General features: G+C 43.0%; 1 protein-coding gene across 1 annotated transcript in view; it reads right to left on the bottom strand.

Moving 5' to 3' along the window:
• Nucleotides 1-22373, bottom strand: part of LOC111238076 (microtubule-associated serine/threonine-protein kinase 1-like) — a 38807-nt gene that overhangs the window by 13666 nt on the left and 2768 nt on the right. The window contains exons 3-8 of the mRNA XM_022767476.1: nt 8167-8261; nt 6785-6860; nt 5063-5135; nt 1865-2025; nt 1156-1231; nt 169-378 (exon numbers count right to left, since the gene is read on the bottom strand). Coding sequence (XP_022623197.1) covers nt 169-378; nt 1156-1231; nt 1865-2025; nt 5063-5135; nt 6785-6860; nt 8167-8261 — 691 coding nt within the window. The remainder of the gene's footprint in view (nt 1-168; nt 379-1155; nt 1232-1864; nt 2026-5062; nt 5136-6784; nt 6861-8166; nt 8262-22373) is intronic.

Here is a 22373-nt window from a genome sequence, read left to right as displayed (position 1 = left end):
ATTACCTGACCGTTTTCCCACGCAACTGAAATGTGCAACACGCACATTTCAGTTGCTACAAGAGAAAGTATTGCAGTTTGATATCCGGCCCTGATTCAAATGAAGTTATCAGCTGTTGTCACTCAGGTCAGAGGTCAAGTTCGTTGGGATTACATCTTTTTAACTCACGTCATTAAGCAGCTTGTCCAGATTCTGCTGCAGCTCAAAGAAGTAGACAGAGGTGATGAGACCCTCGCGGGCTTTGGCCAGGCAGTCTCTGGACAGCTCAGCTATCTGGTGATGGATGAAGCTGAGGACTCCATCAGCTAGTGGAAGAACATTTTCCGGAGAGAAAGCCTGGATGAACTCGGCCAGCCTCCCTTCCATCTGCGCCGTGGCCTGGCGGAGGGCAGAGGGCGGTGGGCGGCGTGAGAGGAGAGGGACGATAAGTTTAGATAATGTTTAGAGAAAAGACTGAATTTCTTTAGAAGAGTGCGACAGAAAGTTCAGAAAGCAATTTCATCTGCGGACCCCGACAGTGTGGCTCTGCTGATTTACACTGACTACAATGTCATTTCTTCCATTTGATTTCTGTGAGAAGAAGCCAAAAGAGCTTTTAACTCGGATGAGCGGCAAACTATAATGCCCAATTTCCTCAGGCTTGATTTTTATCACTGAGGAAGCTTTCAGCCCATTTCCTTTTGATACCAACCTCAGCCCGCCAAGAGAGGGAAAAGGAGAAAGAAAAGAGTCAAAGGAGGGAATGTCTTTTTGTTTAACTCTTCATAGCTGTGGCAGCTTTAATGAGCGTGGTGAATAAACAGGGTGAACATGTCGGGGCTTAGCAGTGTCACATAATCTCGTTTGCTTTGGTTTATCAGCCCCCATAGATCCTTTTTTTTTTTTTACTGTATTTCGATGTATGATATCAAACATTCATACACACAAATCTCCGAACACATTTAATCATAAATTATATCCCATTTCTATTTTTTGTTTTTCTAATATTTGAGTTCCGACTTTATGGGATTAGTCATAGTTATTGAGGATTGAACAGTCGGTTTAATTCCCTGTAGGCTTAAGGATTTGCTTACTGTTGTGGAATACGATGTTTATCATACAACTGGGTGTGTGTGTGTGTGTGTGTGTGTGTGTGTGTGTGTGTGTGTGTGTTACCTTTGGAAAGCGCTCTTTATACACATGGTTCATCATGACTATCTCATTATCATAGCAGGAGGAGGAGCGTCCGGGGCTGGAGGTGAAAACAGAAAATAATAGAATGAGGTCAAAAAGATGCTCAGTGTGAAAAGCAGCGTGTCTGAACTGTGCTGAGAAAGAGAGAGTTCGTAGTTTATAAATATCAAGACACGTTTATTGTTAAAGTCAGTGTATGTAACTTTTGAAAGAACAAATAACAAACACATTGAAAAACGAACTATTGCTCAGTTCAATACACGCAGGTGTGATGATGCTACAGCCATCTCGGTCTGGTATGACCAGTAGCATATGCTAGCTAATATCAGTGAGTTAAGCTAACAGACCTGTTCTGTTATTAAAGGTGATGCCCGTGAAAATGCTAAAACATCATCTAACAGAAGCACAAGTAGAGAAAAGTATAAAGTCAGCAAAATGTAACATAACAATATCTGCCTAAAGTTAGCTAACATTAGCTAACATTAGCACAGATAAGGTAAACTTTTTATTTATACTTTTTACCCACAAAAAGGTCATTTCTTCTGTAAAAAGTGACATAGTCCAACTTTAAAACAGGAAAACTAAAGAGGAGGTTATGTAAAAGCAATAACAAGATCAACAGGGGCCACCCCTGTAAATCTGCTTGGAAATCGTCCTGGTGTTTAATCTCACGGGCGCTGCTGCTGCTGACCTGAGACTACGGGAGCGCAGGCGCATGTGAGGAGAGGAGCGGCCCCCATCGTCGTCTGTGATGCTCTCGGTGCTGCCAAAGTGCTTGGATAAGAAGTGGAGCTCGTCCATGGTGGGCTGGAAGGGCAGCTGGTGCAGCCGTTCCTGCGAGGAGCTGGAGGACTGGAGCGAAAAGAAGAGGAAGAGGAAGAGGAAGAGGAGGGGGAGGCACGAGGAGAGAGAGAGAGAGAGAGAGAGAGAGAGCGGAGGAGGATGGAGAACAAAAATATTAGTATAGGTGGAGAAAAGAAAAAAGTGCGAGGAAAACGAAGGAATTCCTGCACATGATCCTAATTTATCTGCTTCTACCTGGAGGACAAGATCCGACGCACGTCATGCTCTGGAAGCTAAACTATTACAGTATCTTTAACATTACAGTTGTTTGTTCCCAGTGAAGCTGAAATGTTAATGCAGTCGTCCAGTTGGCCTCAGGGTCAGACCCATGAATCTGCACAGACAAACCTCGTCTCACCGCCTCATTTGCCTTCATCAAAGCAATGAGACCTGGACCTCCTCCACTTACTTTGCTAATCCAAAGATCGATCGGAGACAATCAGATTTAACAGGGCGGCTGGAAGAGCGGGAGGACTTCATTTTTCTTTGTTTCATGTATGTCAAGGTTCTGTGCTTGTATTTCTCTATCCACTGTCTTGGAAAGTTTCTCACTGCTGTCGTGTTTTTGAACTACGTTTCCCACAAAGCATCACCAGAGCTGTGACTAGTGTAGTGGTTCACATGAATGTAATTCTTTTGAGGTCAAATACGGGGGTGATAAACAATACGTACTTTGAAACAGAAATAATTATGTTTAGGTGTTAGATAATAGATCCCTTAAAATAACATACTGTAATGAAAATGGTTATTGCTCAAACCACAAAAAAAAGATAAAATAAAATAAATACAGCGAAAAACTTGAGAACTGAAAGACTGAAATACATACAACTTTATATTTTGCATTACTGTCACTCATTGTGATGTTTTGTTTTTTAGCCCTGAGTCGTGCCTGATGGAGCTTCCTGTCAGGCGACATTCAGTCCCAACAAGCTCCAATCAGTGAGATGGAGATGGCAGTCTCTAGCCTCAGAGGACAAACCCAGGGCATAAAATGTTTATAATAATAACTTCATTTATAGAGCACTTTTCTTAACAAAGTTACAAAGTGGTTCAGAAAAATAAAACCAGATGAAAGAGAAGGCCAAAGAGTCTGAAGACGATAAAATGAATAAGAGCAAGTGAAAAGAGTTGAACAGTATAAATAAAGACACGTGTCAAACACTTTGCAAAAGGATCTGACCATCGGTGAAGAGAGGTGATAGAATATGTAAGAACAATAATTAGGGATAGAATGTGTGGTCTAGCTGCTAGTTAGCTTAGCTTTGTATGACAACCAGAAACAGGGGGAAATAGCTAGCCTGGCAAAGGTTTCAAAATCCACCTACTAGTGCCTCTAATGCGCATTAATTAATTTATCTTGTTTGTTTTTCCTTAAATACAAAGCGAATCTAAGACAGTCGTTAGTAAGTGAATGTTTGGTTAACTTCAACAGTTATGGCTCCAAGGTTTCATTTCAGCAATGAATGATTCTTTGGTGTGAAAATGTTTGAGATGATTATTTTAAATGGAGCAGGAGCAGACAGTTTCTGTTCAGGGAGCAGACCTGAAGGAAGAACTGGTGCTCCACACTTCAGTCCTATTCATAAAAGTCTGAGAATTAATGTCAGTGAAATATCTTTTTGTTTCTAATGATAGCCTCAGGATACATTTAGCCCGTGGTTAAATTACTGTGGAACATAATGTGCTTCATCTCATGCCAGCTTCTCTTCTCTACGCCACATTTCTCATGACCCTCTCATCGCTTTCCCTTTCCTGTCCTCCTCCCTCCATCCATCTAACCCCTCCATCCACAGCCAGATGGAGAGTAGGAACCAGGCCTCTGACGACGCCGTTACGCAACTAGACACACAAAAAAAATAAACACACAACACGCTGAACAGGGATGGAGTTAAAAATGCCTTGTGTGTCAGATGGTGTCAGATGGTGAAGCTTGCTTTATACTCAAACAAACAACAGCGCTAAAGAATGAGGGCGGAGTGAAACGATGTCTTGACATGGTGAGAATATGAGAACGGATGCGAAAGCAGGCTCTGGAGATTACATCATCGCCAATTACAGTAATTTATGTCAGTGGCTCCCAACCTTTTTGTCTGTTGTACAGTCAGATGAGCGCATGTACTCAAACAGTAACACCACCAATTATCTTACAAATTTGTTCCCATTTAAAGCGGCTATTTGTACATTTTCTCTGCCGCTGTACGTGGTTTCTTCCCGGGAGTGAGCGGCGGTGATTGTTGTGGTGTTTAAAATACAAGAGGTTATAACACGTCCTCTGAGCAGCACTACGTCTTCAGGACAGATCGGAGGCTGCTATCAGAAAGTGACGTGATGAGACGGCCGGGGGGGTGCTAGCTGGTTAGCATGCTAACCTCAGTAGAGGAAAAGACCTGATAGAAACAAGAGTTAACACTGGTGTTGCTTTCCACCTCTGCAGGCAGATGTTGGTGAGTAAAGGAATGAAGTTTGATGCTGAAATCACGTTTCTTGTAGACTAGCTGCTAATGCTAACGTTAGCTATGTAGCAATAGCAAAACTGGCAGATAGCTCCTTTAATATATTATAAACTGGATGTTATTTAACACTAATAATGACTTTTTCATTGTCAATGTCAAGTTCAAGGTCAAGTTTGCATTTATATTTTACTACCATTTGGAGTGGCAGAAGCTGAACCTTTAGCTAACTGTTTACCCGGGGCTTTTAGCTAACATTTTAGCTTCAGTTTTATTTTAGTTTTATTTTCATGCACTCTCAAGGTCAATGAGCTGCTTATTGCAAATATAGCACAAAGATTCGCACATATAAGATGTAAGGTAACAATAAATAAATAAAATAAAATAAATATCAGTTGTCTTGGCAATCACCTCTACCTATTGCACTCAAATATGGGCCCAATATCTCCCTAAATACATCTAGATGTGGATATATTCTTTAATAAAATCATTGTTTGTATGTTTTTAGTTGTTTGAGATCATGTGTATCTCCTGGCAACAGCAGAACTACCCCTGGGGAACAGGTAAGACCTTGGGAGGAGCGTGAAGGTTTTTACCGTTGAGCTGGGAGTGTTAGTGCCATATCCAGAGGAGGGCAAAGATGCCAAAGACCATCGCCGTCCGTCGGCTCTGCAGAGAAAACAAATGCTCCATTAAATAAAAAGCCCATTGTGATATATCTTGCCATTATGGCTTAATATAAACTGTTGCATTACGTGTCTTAAATACCTATGGTTTTCTTTTTTTTTTTTATGCCTGTGAGGTAATAAATGTCACTGTAATGCAAAACCCTGACAATCTATTTTCACAGACTATACGCCAACACATCTCAATTTCAGCGGCACTAAAAGAAAAAAAAAAAAAAGTTATTCAGCAGACCAATAACTTATAACACATCTAGTTTGTCCCTGGAGCCTTTCTTAGTGAGGAGAGAAGACTCATTCATTGTGCTTCTGTGTGCCGCGATCACACAGTGACAGGCAGCCAGGAGGATTTGATAAATGAGGACAGAGGATTTACAGGAACACCAGAGACTCTGCTCCTCACCCCGTGTCTGCCTGGGGGGGGGGGGGGGTGTTCAACTTTTTCCTTTTTGTGTGAGCATGATTCATAAAATGAAAGAAACAATCTGCATTAAATCATTCAGCTTTAAAAGACTTTTTAGTGCAGCAGACGAGCTTGTATATTGGAAAGTTATTGTGCACGTTTTGACTAAAGCATGAAACTTTCTCCAGTTTTTTCATAATCCATGAAGTTTATTTAAGGTTTATTTTGACCTCAGGGAGAGGGCAGAGCAACCTGGAGTGATGAGTGTTGTCCAGACCAAACTAGCATGCTAGCTTCTGATTAGAGCGTTCGCTAACGTGCTAGCTCGTCATAGAACATACAGCAGGTGTCAGTGTTTTTAACAGGCTTTAGCTACCTTAACACCTGGATATAGTGGGGTCTGTAGTCCCCCCTGCAAAACTGTTGCTCTAAACAAAATTATGTTGCATGACCATATCAGCAAATAAGCATCTTTAATAGAACAAAAATGCAATTTTGGCAAAAGATATACATGATTATAATGGAGACATGTGGCAAAAGAATGACCTCTGAAGGTCACCAGAGGTCAGATACAAATTGCCTCCATGTCTGAAATAAAACCTTGGGGTATGTTTATAATATATGCAGTAATATTGATGCTATGTAAAATGAACATTGTGAAATGTATGTTTTTCCAAACAAAAATAAAAATAAAGTAAAAACAAGATTTCCCTTCAGTGGAAGAAGAGGTCTTCGCCTAAACCGCAGTAGTATGTTGACGGAGGTGCGCACATACTGCAACCTGAAAACCTTCTCATATAAACTCAAGCACTTTCATATGAACAGATGCACACGTTCGTGACCAGCTGTCCACACACACACACACACACACACACACACACACACACACACACACACACACACACACACACACACACACCCCTCCTGCCCACCTGACTAGAGCAGCATGAATAAACAGAGGTGCTGTGAGTGTAATGGCTTGGCCCTGTCATACATGAGTCAGCCTGTTACTCCCTGCTCCCCAGGATGTGAGAGACCTCGCACGACAACAGATCCACACCTCCTCTGTTCTCTGATGCTCACTTGTTCTCTCTCCTCCCCTTGTCTCATGCTGACTTGACTTCTGCCCGTCTCACTCTCTGCTCTGCCCCCCCCCCCAGCTCTAACAGAAACACAGGTGAGAGTAAACACATGAAGTCACGTTAATATATGTAGTGATATAAAGCAGTGACCTTCTGGAGGAGGCGAACGAGAAATGTGCCGGGTTGCTGGGAGAGAAGTTTCGCGGGCTGTCCAGAGGGCTGCTTCCTGGTGGGACAAGAAGACAAACACAGAGGGTGAGACACGAGAGAGAGAGAGGGGGAGAGAGAGAGAGAGAGAGAGAGAGAGAGCGCCCCCCCCCCCCACATCTTTACCAGGCTCTTTGTTTTTATTCCTCCAGAGCCGGAGGCCATATTGTTTTCAGGTTGTCTGTCCCGTTCTCGTGGACACAATATCACAGTAACACCTTCAAATTTGGTACAAATGTTCACTTGGACTCAAGGACAAACTGATTAGATTTTGGTGGCTAAAGGTCAAAGGTCAAGGTCGCCGTGACCTCAGAACACAGGATTTTGGCCTTTGTGAACACAATATCTCCAGAACTCAAGGGAATCCTTTCAAATTTGGCACAAACGTTCCCCTGGACTAAAGGATGAACTGATTAGATTTTGATGGTCAAAGGTCAAAGGTCAAAGGTCAAAGTCATGGTGACTTCAGGAAACACTTTTTAGCCATAGCTCAAGACTTCACACAGCAATTATGACAAAATTTCACACTAACGGTTCATCCTTTATCTGACTCTGGATAAACAGGGATGTAACCTGGAACTAGTCTGAGTGGCGGAGGGATACGACCACGAGGAGGTGATTCTAGTTTGTCATGTTTTTGGGTAAAATAAACCCCATTTTTTTTCTAAGTAAACCTGCACTTGTCCTTCGACTGCTCGCTCTCTAACAGAGAGACAAAAATGTGGGAGAGGAATATGTGACAAATGGAAATTCGAACTGTTTCATTTTGCGACCAAATTACCTCCAAGAAAAAAGGTTTTAAATCTTCCTCCCATGGTTTTCTCTTTTCCCTTTGAAGTGCGGCACTAAAGCTGACTGATTCTGTTCAATATGACAATCTGACTCTTCACAATCAGTGGGCGGGATCTGAGAGGGGAAAATGGTGTGAAATTGATTTTTAATTTTTTCCAAACCATAAAGGCCTATCATTGATTTTTAGACTGATGAATGCTTTGTTTATTTGTCCCGCTTTGTTCTGTGGATGGTGATGACGGCGTTTTGATTAATGGGCTGAGAGATTTGGTCGGTGCCTTTTTCATAGATGAATAAAATCAAGGGAATTGAAGGCAGCAGCTCCAACACAGAGACCTGCAAGCACCTTAGTCAAGTCCTGGCAACTGAAACCAAAACCAGGTCAAACATCAAACTGAGTCAAGCGGATACTTCAGATCAACATCTGCAGAAGCTTTGTGTTACATCAGCTAGCTGAAGGAATAGCTCCACATTTTGGGCTGACTCACTTCCTTGTTGAGAGTTAGAACATGTAACTCAGGTGTGAAACGTACCGAGGTGTCCAGGGAGGGGCAGAGGGGAGTGTGGGCGAGGCAGCGTGGGCGAGGTGGTGGTCAGGATCAGACTCTTCCTGTTGCTTGTCTGAGTGCTACAGAGAGAGAGAGAGAGAGAGAGAGAGAGAGGAAAAAAGAGAGAATGATTATTATTATCATAAACGAGGCGATATTGCGAACCACTATGTCAAAGTCAGCTCGGCAGGATCGTGTGAGAGGGGCAGTATCCGTGCACAGCTGCATCTTTAGGTGCAGGAGAAGCAGACACGTGCACGTCCATGGCTCACTGCAGGAGCACAGCGGCGATAAAGAGGATTCAATTTCCTCAGTCATCCATCCCCGTCTGCTTCCTCTCAGCCACGATAAGAGACGAGGGGGAGAGAGGGTGGAACAAGATGAGAGAGGGGCAAAGTTGAGGAGGATACTGGCAACAAGCAAGCCAGAGGAGAGAGAGGAGAAAGATGAGAGACTGACGTCCCCCCCCCCCAAAAAAAAAAAAAATTATTGCAAAAAAAAAGAGAGCTCAGCTTTTCCATGACCTCACTTAATTGTGTTTGGGGACTTAACAGCAGTCACTTCCACAGTGAGTCACCTCAGCTCTGCCTGCGGACTCCACACACATTCATACTGCACATGATATTACCGTTCTGCATTCACACACCATTAGGCCGTGAATTAAACAAGCTTTTCACATTTACCAGATGCACTTATTTTGTCAGAATACTCGCGCCGTGCAAAGTGTTCAAAGGCTTCTTTTTTCTTTTTTCTTTTACACAGCACAGTCTGCTCTAGTTTCCAAGGTGTGTGTGAGGGGCTGAAACAAATGCAAATAACAACAACAACAACAACAACAACTGGGAACAAAGAGGAGAGAACAAACAAAATGCAAACAGCAACATCTCATCCTCAGATCTTCAGTGTCGGATGAAGAGAGCGGTTGGTTTCCCCCGTCTCCTCTCAGCCCGTCACATGGGTTCACCATGTGAGAGAGACGCACCACCTCTATACACACACACACACACACACACACACACACACACACACACACACACACACACCTTCACTGACACTTGCAGTGACGAGACGAGAGCTGACTGAGATGGGATGAACACATGAGGATGGCACAGAGGCGAAGACGACGCCGTGTGAGATGGGTGGAGAGCAACACCTCGAGGAAACCACATTAATTAAATACCACATCTGGATGAATGATTGCTGTGATTACCAAAATCACTAAGAAATGAACCAACTGAACATTAAAACATTAAAACCAGAACACACTGCAGCTTCACTTCTCTTCTTAAATCCCCATGTTGTCCCGATGGACGGACACACACTGACAGCTCGTGGCGGCGTTAACACCCGTCATCTTTACTCACTGGACAGCACTGGGACACCTTGACAAGCTGTCAACCGGGGGATCTAGGGAATCCTCCATTTTCTTCTCCCCATTATAAGGGTGTAACTGTAGACTGTGTGAGTGTAACACAAAACCACAATTTGAATCTGTTTACATCAGAAAAATAACTGATGAGTTTGGATTCACACAGGGCGTGGGCGTGGCCTATACTGTTTTAAAACTGTCAAGATCAACAACAACAGCCATTTATACTGCTACTACTGGGCTAGAGGCTCGAGGCTTTGTGGTTGCATTGTGGGTAATGTTTTGACAAGGAGGGAGAATGTAATAGGGAATAAAAAAGACGATATCTCTGTCATTGCTGGAGAACTCTTTTAATAATCCAGGTTGAAACTAACAGCGACAATAAAGCCACTAGAAATGTATTGGGCCACGTTATACGATCTTTCTTTAAAACCTGTGTGTATAACAGGAGGAGGCACACGTGAATGTAATGTTGGTCTAAAGAGTCTGTAGATATTAGTTTTCAGACAGTCCCTAACTTCAGATCATCAGTTTAAAGTTTAGTCTACTAATATTAGAGCAAAAACCTGGATGCTGTTGGTAACTGTTCAGACTCCACTTGTTTATTTCCAAGTAATGTTTTTGTCTCAGATTACTTCCTTACTTCACTGTCAGGTCTTTAAAAAATAAGGTTTCTACTGTTAACATGACCAGAGAGCTCCCAGCGCCACCAGGAGACAGCTGATTGGCTGTTGGGGTTTTCCCAGCGGCCAATCACACGAGGTCACACTAGTGATTGTGACATTTCAATCCAATAAAAACTTCATATTCTAATCTAAAATATTACAATCAGGTCACACAGAGCCAGCTCCATCTCTTCTATCTGTTTCCGTTATTTTAACTGCTCCCGGGACGTCCCGATCGATCAGATCTATAACTGGTCTTATGGATATTGATCACACAAGCCAATAGGGAAGATTTAACATGCAGGTCCAATAACTGCTATTGTGCCATTTCACACTTTTCTAATCTGGATCCATTACACCCTGACATTGTTCTACAACCTTAAACCTTCTTCTCTGAACCTGCAATAATCTGACTGTAACACACACACACACACACACACACACACACACACACACACACACACACACACACACACACACACACACACACACACACACACACACACACACACACACACACACAACCTCTGGCCTAAAGCTGATCCTACTGAAGCCAATCATCTTAATGACAGCATGCGTGTATGTGTGTATGTGTGTGTGTGTGTGTGTGTGTGTGTGTGTCAAAGTGTGTAAGATTCAACAGAGCTTCACTGGCTTTCATTAGTTCAATAATTGCTTCCTCAGAGTAAAGAGAAAGACAGAGAGAGTAAAACAAAGACAAACCGAGCAGCAGGACTGTTCCTGGTTAATGGATTGTCAGTGCTGCAGGATATCAGTGGAGGTTGGCTGTAAACACACAGAAACACACAGCACCTGGCCTTGAACCCCCCCCCGTACGGCTCGTGAAGAAACCTCCGTCAGTATTCAGATCTGTGTGTAACATTATACACACAAACTGGCAAGTGTTTACTTTACAACTCCAGCAAATATGCTGCTGCTGCTGGTATCATCCACAGGCTGAATTTCAGATGGAAGCCAGGGGATTCTGTCGCTTGCTCGATGGTCATTCAAGATCAATAGAGGGGGGTGGGGGGGGTGGGATAGAGGTGGGAGGAGAGGGGAGGGGAGGGGAGGGGAAGATGCACTCCACTGCACTGGTTGTTGCAGACGGCTGGAGAGGGGGATTAAGGTATGGAGGACGAGGAGGGAGATGTACAGAGAGATAGGGGAGCGAGCATGACATGAAAGCCAGGTGAGGGAGAGAAAACACTCGGGGGAAACGGGGGTGACTGCGAACTACAAACTCAGTGCAGAAAAGAAGAAAGAAAAAAAGAAGAAGAAGAGAAAAACAAGAATAAAAGATGCAGGTTGAAAGCGCTCTCAGTGGTGCTCATCACCCACACATGTGCAAGGTAAACATGCCCCAGTTTTTCACCATAACACACACACACACACACACACACACACACATATATATACATCTTCACGCTGCACAAACATGACAGAATGCATAAACAGAGCACATGGGGAAATATTGTTCACGATGATAGTGAGCAGATGACACACAGAGGGGGGAATAAAGCACGGCTCTATCAAAGCCAGACAAACAGGAGCCTTCATCCTCTGCGTGTTCATACTCCTCCCTCTACTTAACAGCAGGGGGACCATTAATATTGATCAAACCAAACCGCCCGTTCGTATGAGACTGCACAAATGTAGCCGTGATGTACAAAGTCAAAATGGAAGTAGATCTGAGGCGTGGGGGGTTGGTACAAAATGCAGGGAGAGATAAGAAAGAGAAAGTGAGGCTAAAAAGCGAGAAGGCTTCAAAGAGAAGAAAGGGAGAGGCGGAGGTAGAGAGGGAGGGACGTGCTGAGGAGGAGTCCAGGAAGACAGGTTTGTTTACCTCTGCAGCATGGGGGGAGAATGAATGAAAGATGACCAGAGATAGAAATGATAGCAGGGAATAAATCACTGTCAAGATGAAAGGGATGAATCAGGGAAAGGGGGTGAAGGAGGAGAAATTGGTGCAGTAACAAAAAAAGTATAAAATATTCTTTCTATTTTTATTTTCTTGCTAAAAAGCCACATTCACGGAGAGTGCCTCAGCCATCTTTTCCGTTTCAGTAAAGTTTTATAATGCACTGAAAAGACTGGAGCACTTTATTCTGGGAACAAAAACCAGAGGAAATTTAGTTGCCGTGTACAACCCTGTGGGGAGAGGAGGGAGCAGTGGTCACATGACGGCTTGTTGCTACGCAGCGTGCGGCAGGGAGGCTTCTGATAGCGGCGACCGGGGACCACAGACAAGGAGAGGAGAGAGAAGAGAGACGCTGCTCATTATAGAAGACACTCAAGTTCACTGTTGGAGGACGGAGGCAGGGAGCAGCAGAGGCAGAGGAAGAGGGCGGACATGCAATAAATGGGTTTTTAATGGTGGCACAACGTGAAATGTCAAACAAATCCCCTGGCATTAGGTAAAAGGAAACTAGTTGTAGAGTAAAAGAAGTCATCGGGCCACTGGCAGAGTGACATTACGTGGCCAAAAGGTCGCAGGTTTCTGCAACAAGCGTCAATCTGAATCCTTCCCTAAAACGACTACAATGATTCCCTTAAATGAAAATAAAAAGAAAGTTCAATATGAGACGGCAAAGTTGATCAATGAGTGTTTTTGAAGAGTGGAGGAGGCAGCAGTGGAGGAGAAGTGAACTATGAACTCACCACAAAAACAATAACATAGGAACATAAGAGTAACAGAGGAAAACCAACGTACAAGAGAACAACTGAACCAAATGACAGGTTCTGACAAAGGAACATAATGTATTAAGGCACTGAGCGGGAAAGAACAACATATGTTCTTGCAGTTGTTCGTGTGCAATGTAAAAAACAAATGTACGTGCAGATCCTGAAACATCTGGGCAATGTTCTCATAATATACTGTATATATATATAGATATATGTGAGAAAAGGACAATTTATATCATATCTCACATGGAACATAATGCATTTTACATTGACGACAGTGGCAACTTGACATTTTTGAAACGATGGATCCTTGATTTTAGACAAAAGCAGCTTCTCATATCCAGCTAGCAACTATTAAATTTGTCAACTGAAATGAAAACGATTAGCTATAGCTACTTAGCTAATGAAGCTAAAGTTAGCTCCGTGAGCTGTTTAAAAATGAAGACTTGAGTTGTCCGTTTACCGTTTCCAGTTGACTCATTTTAAAAAAGGAGAATCATGTAAAAGGCCTACATTTGGCCAACAGAGGGGGCTAGCTGCTATAGCAGCTTCAGAAGTGAAGATAAAATCATCGAAATATAGTTATGTGATCAGATTTTTCTTCTTTTTTTTCAGTCTCCAGGCAGATAAGCAGTTAGCTGGCTCACTCATTGGTTAGGAGTTACAGAAACATACTTCAAACAAACTTCACGACTGCTTCAAAGGTAGGGAGTCGTTATTTTATCAGTCGGCCTTCACAATAGTTTATTACAATGCAACAGTTACCGTGGTCAAAATACATGACTGTCACCCCTTTTTATTACATAGGTGAAAACACTGGATGTTTTAATGATATATTGACTGCTGAACTGGAAATGTCCCCGGTTTTAATTTTAGATATCCGGTCACCTTAAGCCAGAATTGTTCGTTTTGCAGCGTAGAGCTAGAATATTCTAGTATTATGAGTAGACAGTGAGAAAAATGTAAGATCAGGTTGATATTTTGTTCTAATAAAATCCTATTTTGCGGCTTAGCTTATATTTGTTTGTGTCTCCAACCATTATGTTTTCACCTTTAGCTTTAAAAAGAGTTTGACTGTTAAGACGAGGACTAACTGATGTGTTTGGCAAAAGTACAATTATCTCAGATAACAAGTTTGTCTGAGGTTTCTGAAGTGTAAACTTCGCCAAAATCCTATAACTCAAGCCAAAACTGCTAATGTTAGCCTAAACTCTGATAGCATCCAGAACTTTCCACACAATGGGGAAATATACTAAATGTGGTAGTTGTGAACGCAGCTTTTTTGTAACGTACCGAAATTAACGTAGGTAACTAATGATGTGGCTTGTTGCTTCTAGCAATAGAGCAGACGAACTCACCGTTTTACTGTTAAAATGACATTAATCAATTATTTAAGCTGTTATATTTTCTCCTAACTGATTAGGTGATTAATTGAACAATCATTACAGCTTTTACTTTAATACAGTACATGCAGTGGGTTATGTATAGTATATAGACAGTATGTATTAATTCCTACTGGCCCATTCAAGTCACTTTGACTGAGTAAATCTAACAATAACGTCCACTGGGTCACATGAGCAGCAGTAAAAGGCAAGGACAGGAGCTAAAATGGTCATGGTGAGGGCCTGAGGCGGGACACTGTCCTCTCTCAGCTCCATCAGATCTCCACTCTGTTGCACTGAGCATTGTGTTAAATGTCAAAATCATGGTCTGGCCTAATACACAACAGCCAGGAGAAAAGTCAGACAGACACCATAACCCTATTTTTTTGCCTCATTCATTTAATTTCCTCAGCTCTCTGGGGTCTCCAACATCCACTTCAAAGCCCCTCAGCCTGGATGAAACACTCCATTTTCTTGTTTTTTTTTTGTCCCAGTAATAGTCTCATATCTACTTTTTCAGTCTGGGGGACTACACAGCAGCTGACAGTAGCAATATCTATCAAGCACAGGGTTTTAAATTTAGTGCAGTCGAGCAGTCTGTGTCCTCAAATGTGTTTTCCTGTAAGAGAAGCCCTGAGAGGGAGGATCAAAGAGAATAAGAGTCCCATTACTCTAACGGGAGAGGAAAGATGTTGCCCTCGACTGAAATCAGGAGCTAATGGGAGATCTAGCACCTTCTGTGTTAAGCTCATGTGTATTGGACCCTGGGCTCCTCTTGTGGAAAGCTGCAGCACTTAGAAGGAGAGACTCTGACTCAGGTGCCTCAGCCCACCACTGACCTCCTTTGGTTTGCACATAATTGGTTAAGTGAAGTGTAATGGCTTATTTAGTTACAGAGGAGGAGTGTTCATGAGCAGAGGACCCAGATACAACTGTACGCGTATAAAATATGCGCGTGTGTGTGTGTGTGTGTGTGTGTGTGTGTGAGGAACTGTACAAGTGTGTGTGTGTGTGCGTGCAGGCAAAAAACTGGGTGTGACGTGCGTTACGTGTGCACTGATTGCCCCACAGCACAGTGCACCTGAGCCAGAGCACCTGAGGGAAAGGCGCACGCACACACACACACACACACACACACACACACACACACACACACACACACAAAATACATGCACAAAATATTTCCTCTCTCCAATTTTTCCAGTCACTCCGCACTTTCCTTAAACATCCAACCAATTAAGAGTTTGCTAAACCCCGGTCCTCTTGGTTGCTATTGCTAAAGCTAATGCAGTTTACAGATATAAGAGCAGCAGATTAACAACAAAACGCTTAGTAAGTTTTAAAACAACCAGTCCGTGATTTCCAGCAGAGGAAAACAAAGGCAGGCTTCTCAATTCATTTCATTTTGTTCTTTTATTTCAGTGTAGACTAATTAGCCCTAATATAACATTGTAAGTACAATGTGGAAAAATATATTATCATTTCATTCTAACATAGGCCTTTTGGCTGCTTAGCATACATACTAACAGAAACGTAATGGTATGGAGGACTAGCTCATGTGTAACATTAGCTGGGGTTTGGTTGGTTTGAAGGGGAATTTAAATTAAGTCAAGATCCGGGGGAAGCTGCTAACATTACCCTAAACTCTGGTTCTTCAGGCCCAGCTCCCACACGATGCACAAATAGCTGTGAAGAGGCTTTTTTTAATGTAATGCTGTCAGTTAACCAAGTGCTTCTTGACCTTGGCAGCTCTGATCAGCCACTGCTGTAGGCAGTAAACTAGTTAGCCAGTCATGCTAACGTTTGTTTAAGCCCCATGTTCTCAGCGATTTAGCATGTGGAGAAATCCACAAATTGACAGGCCTGCCACACCTAGTTACCGTTGCACAGCTATGATAATTGTGTTATTACAGCTTGGCAGTTACAGGGAATTATTACTAATGGAACACACAAATACACAAACAAGAGGACACATGCACAGGCGAATCAGGAACGACTCTTACACGCTCGCTTTTGTACTCAACCTCATGATTAAATGAAGAGTAATGCTCTGATCTTTTCTCACTTTGCTCTGACGTGCAGAGGAACACAGAGGGAATGAATGAATGAAAGGAGAATGAACAAAGTAAAAAGTGAAAGCGAGGCAGTCCAAACTAGTGTGCGTGTCTTACTTGCTCACGTAACCTTAGTGAGCTGGTCCCTAATGGAAGAGCAGACACAGATATCACCCCAGGGCCCTGCACTCCATCTCAGTCTCTCCTCCTTTCACCTCTTGCGCAACCTCTCCCTCCTTTTCCACCTCCTTCGCTTTCATCTTTCATCCTTTCATCTTAATCACTTACTCCCTTGCACTTCACTGTTTCCTGGCTGTGACTTTGCTTCCCAATCTTGTTGGTTTAAGTAGCTGCGAAATAAACTTCTCAGCAACTCGAGGGAAATCACTCTGCACACACACCGAACACATCCCTGCACATGCCAGGATTTTCAAAACAATTCTTCTTGGGTTTGTGTAGCGGGCGTTAAAAAAAGATGAGACTTCTGCAGTAGTTCCATCTGTTCGCCTGTGTGTCTGGGCTCAGGTGTGCTATAGCAAGAGTCTCTGCTGTAATAGAAGCTGGTTTAATCCCTGATCAGCAGGGGGGAATGAAGTCACTCGGAGAGACTCAGCATGACATCCACTACTGCCGCCGCCGAAGAGGAAACCCCCGGTGCTTGAATGTCAGCTCAAATTTTCAGATTGTTAACATCAGGGTGATTGAAAGCATCAGTTATAAACAAATCCTGCTAAATATTATCCGTTTTAAAAATGTGATAATGGGATTTTTATTGACCCCTGTAGGAAAATTTTCCTTTCACCTGCTGTGCATGTGCAAATGCAGCTGGGGTAAAACCCGCCTCATCACCCAACTTCAGAAAAACATCCCTCAGCGTCAGTGAATCCATAAAAATCCACCTAAAACCTTTGGCTCTGTCTGACTCATCTTTCGGCTCATGTATTTATTGATTGACCACCTCAGACGGTGAATCAGTCTACCTATAAGTCTGCTAGAAATGTCACTATGATGAGTCACTGATGCACCTTTTCTATAACTTTAAGTTTCATTCACATCAAGGTCAACAAAAACGAAGATAACTAACTCAAGCGTCTCGTGAATGAACTACAAATCTCAATCTCAAGGTTCTTAAATAACCTTCCATTTCAAACGTCCGTATGTTGCTCAGTTTGCTGCTTGTATGTGTTTACGGATCATGTTGGCGTTGAATGTAATGTATGACGATTGTACCGCAACATGAAGGTTCTGCTTTAAAACGAAACTATTACAATATGTGGAATGAAAGTGAAAACTACAACTGCATCATGTGAAGTCATTTGTTTATCAGAACCTCATGTGAACTTTCAATCTCTTCCAAATTAATGAAATCCCAAAAATCTGAACTGTCACATGAGATGAAGAGACTCCACCCATGTTTAGGCACTGTGGTGCTTCGAGCTAAATGCTAACGTGAGCTTGCTGATACTCAAAGTGACAAATACTAACATACTGTCAATGTTAAGCAGGTACAATGTTAACCATAATGGCTATATTAGTTTAGCATATTAGCATGCTAACGTTTTCCAATTAGCATTAAACCCAAGGTACATCAACAAACAGTGCCCTGCATATAAAAACATCTTGCTAGCTAGGCTAAAAAGTGATCACGTACTTTGCGTGCATTATAAGGCCTCTCTTCAAACAGCTAATGGTGAGTTGGATACATATACTATAAATGCAAATCATACAACTTTTTGTTTGCTAGTTTTCACATAATGACATAATAATGTTCACAAACTGACCTACACACAAGCTGCCGGACCTTTCACTATGACAGTAACGGTAAGACTCTCCACATGCACAGTCATCAGAACAGAGCGGAAATCTAAAACCAAGTATGCGTATATGACTTCACACACTAGTCACACTGTCGACACAAGCCTCTGTAACGCATCCTGCAGACACTGTGGACTAAGGGAGAAATGACTGCGCATCTGAGAGTAAGAGAGAGAGAGAGAGAGAGAGAGAGAGAGAGAGAGAGAGAGAGAGAGAGAGAGAGAGAGAGAGGAGAGTGAAAAGAAAGCCAGTCCTACCGCACCCCACATCCCACAGAAGCCAAGTCATCACTACTCTGTCTCTGTACCTTTTAGTGCGTCGGAACATGTTGCTGGTTTGGTATCAAGGCGTCGCTCTGAGCAGCAGCAGCAGCAGCAGCAGCAGCAGCTGAGCGGTGAGGAGGGAGCCGTCAGAAAGCAGCAGGTCTCTGGGAAAATGTCATCGCAATGCAACGCGTACTGTAGCTCCAACAACCTTTAGATGTGCACTGGTGTCTGGGCAAGTGTGGCTGAGAACCACAGAGGAGAGAGAGAGCGAGGGGGGGGGCGAGAGAGGGCGAGAGAGAGAGAGAGAGAGAGAGAGAGCAACAGAGAGGGAGGGAAGGAGGGAGGTAGGGTGGGTCTGTCTTTTTAGAGAGGAACAACAAAAGGCAGCAGGGGATTGTGGGTCGCTTTCTTAAGGCTACGGCGGGCACACAGTGTAATACTTAAATTTTGTGTTTCCCTCAGTGTGTGCACTGAAAGAACCTGATGGGGAATTAAAAGGTTTTACTTCAGGCCTTAGGCGCCACGAATGAATGACGGACAGAGAAAAGGGAGGTTCATTTGTCTCAGCAGAGAGTGAAGAAATCCCAAAGGTCGTGTGGACTGTTACATAACTGTAACACAGATGTTGAATGGAATCAAACACTCAAAAAAAGAAAACACGCCGTGAATGGGGACGCTGTGTTTACCCCTGAATGGATGAAGAAGGCAGATTGAATGTGAAGCCAACTCCGCCGAGCTCATCTATAATGGATGGCGGGCTGGTAAACGTCCCACAGAGGGACACGGGACGTGACGGCGAAGGAGACAGGGACAGACTGTCAATAGAGCGCGGGCACGGTGGTAAAGTTAAGAGGTGGCGGTGGGGAAAAAGCGAAAGACGGCGGCGAGATGGATTGGAGGACACGGGCCGCACGCAAACAGTTGGTCTGCCGCTTCATTTCATGTTTGATTACCCATGATGACTCGGGATGAGGGGGCAGTGGAGAAGATGGATCGGGCCGGGAGATGGGAATGGGGACAGGAGAGGAGGGGAGGGTGGAGATGGAGGCGGTGGGCTGTGACCACACACACACACACACACACACACACACACACACACACACACATTTACATTTACTTCTCAGTGGAGCACAAAGATTATAATTAAACCCTTTAAGAGCCTCCGTTAACAAGCCATTGATCTTATTGACTTCTCTCCTCATAATGATCTATAAACTTTACAGCGATGGAAGAAGGAGTCAGATTATTTCCTTAAGCAAAAAGTAGCAAAAGTTTTTCTGTCCCCTGGGAGCAGCAGGGACAAACCATCACATATTACTTTATATTTACATTTAGAATACATTAGTATTGATTTAGAGTCAAGCTTCTGTCCACCTGAGGGATATAACTCCAATATTCACCCTCCTTTTAGCTCTGGTTTGGTCTCCACCACCTCCTGCCGTAAATATCTGGCTCTTTAGCTGCTACATGTTCCACCGCCTTCACACAACACAAAATGTGATGGAAACGCGGTTGATGAGAGCGAGGAGCGGCAGGGACAGGTGATAATTCAGTGGGTTCGTTACTATGAGCGACCCTTGTCATATCACATATAGTCATCTCATCCATTGATCATGTAAAAATATAAGCAATCATGATGCAGCTTAGCGTTTTATTATCATATATTATATTATTAGTTTAATATTAATGATGGATTACTGTGTAAACTGCCTTTTTACATCGTAATAGGTGGAGATGAGGTTATTATTGACTTCTTTATGTAGTGTTTAATAGTTCAATCTATAAAAATTGATCATATTTTATTAACTAATCATGTGTTTTTATTCAATAGCTAAACACAGAAATATAGGAATAAGTAGAGTACGCTACGTAAGTAAATTCACTTAGTTGTACTCTACTACTGACACTATAAAGGATTTCTTTTTAGAAATAGATATTAATATATATTAAAAAAAAAGATTACTTGTCATTTTGTTCATATATTTTATTTCTCTTTGTGATTTTTGTTGTTTAATCTGTATTTTTGTTTTATCTCGTATGCGTGTGATTTATTGTGGTTCAATCACTGCAGGTTTTACAGTTGATTCTCTATGACTCTGTTAGCAATCATGGATTTGCAGATTGCTAACACAGTAACAACCAGACAAGCTCTGTGTGTGTCAGAGGGAGATAGAAAGAGAACAGGTTTAGAAGAGAGGGATAGGCAGAGGATGATCTGAACGGGTGAGAGCGCAACAGAAACAGATTAATACCCGGGGCCGACCAAGAGCGAGAAAATGAGTGATGGGAAAAGGCAGAATGGGTTTCAGCACCACGGACAGCACCCAGAGCTGGACTTAATCTGAGTCCGACAGACTCCCGGCGTCCCTCCAGCTGACCTGCTCCTCCTTCACCTGAGGACCACACACTCAACGCCACGAGCGCCGCTGAAGCATCCTCACAGCTTTTTCAACCAGCGTCCCTCCACGCGACCTCCTCCTCCTCCTTCACACAAGGACTACACACACACACACACAAACACACACACACACACACACGCCACGAGCACCGCTGAAGCCTCCTCACAGCTTTCAAACACGACGTGCAAATCAGGCTCATCCGAGAAGGACTGCCAGGCTGATGTGATGTTGATGAATGACCAGATGCGCGGCAGCCTCGCTCACTGCCACTGTTTCCGTTCATGGAGGGACCCGGTCTCTCCCAAGAGAGGAGAGAAAAGACGGAGGGAGGGAGGGAGGGAGGGAGGGAGGGAAGGGGTGGTCGGTGTGTGAACAAAAGTAACTCACCTGCTGTTTTTGCGAGGCAGTGGCAAATCCTTCTGGAAGAAAGACAGAGAAAACAAAAAAGAAGAGAGAGAGATCAGGTAGAGAGAAACACAAACATTCTTACACATGAGTAATAAAGAAAAACATGTCATCTCCAGACAAGACAAAGCTCCTCCAGAACAACTGGAGACATTTTCACAAGCCAGGTAGCAGGAGTTTTTCCTTTTAAGTCACTATAAACCTTTTGAGAGCATCTTCCTTCTCAGACTGGATGTTTTTCCTGTTGAAACGAGACGTTGGGATTTAACCACAAAAAGAGAAGAAGCCCTGAAAGCTCCATCAGGTGGAGAGATTGTTGTGGTTTTAATGGTTGGGAGGTTTATATCCAACTACTGTTGAATCACAGTAGAGCCCGACCGATGGTGGATTTTTGGGGCCGATGCCGATAGGGAGTAAATATATATATATACATATATATATAGATATGTAATGAAAGCAGGATATTTTACAGTTTAACAATAAACTTTATTGTCCAAAATGACATCAGTGCACTGAAATGTAAAATTTCAATGGGAATTAAATAAAATAAAAAACATAAGTATATAAATATATATATATTTAACTTGAATGAAAACAGAGGATCAAATATACATAAAACGCTGCCTGTATAACTTGAAAATTAAATTACAGGATGTAACTTTTCCAAGAGTTAAAAACTATGTGTTTTAATTTGGATCTACTGTTAAATATCTGTATATGATGACACAAACATCCACAAAAGCTCCAGGTTTTACCAGCTGCTGGTGAAATGAGAAGCCGGTCTCATTGTTTCACAAAGAACTGGGGATTTTTTTTTTTTGAGGTAAATCTGTTAACGTTGGCATCGTGAACTGCTTTATGTACCATGCAATAGCAGAAAGCTTGACAGGCATAGCAACAACAACTAAGCTGGGCGGTGCTAAGTGAACAGCTAATTGCTATAACCTGGGGCTTCTGGAGGCCCCCGGGGGTCTGGAGAGGTTTCCCAGATGGTAATCAGACTAACGTGGTGATAAATCTGTCACGTATTCATCCTCGTTATTATTGCAAGTATGCACATTATCTATTTGTATCTTTTGAAAGTCGGTTTGTTAATCTCTGACGATGCTTTGAGCCAGGACTCCCCCCCCCCCCCACCGCCAGGCCCCGCCC

The sequence above is a fragment of the Seriola dumerili genome, unplaced genomic scaffold (assembly GCF_002260705.1).
Source record: "Seriola dumerili isolate Sdu_G_001 unplaced genomic scaffold, Sdu_1.0 BDQW01001191.1, whole genome shotgun sequence".
In the NCBI taxonomy this organism is placed as follows: Eukaryota; Metazoa; Chordata; class Actinopteri; order Carangiformes; family Carangidae; genus Seriola; species Seriola dumerili.
This window is presented reverse-complemented; position numbering and strand designations above follow the sequence as displayed.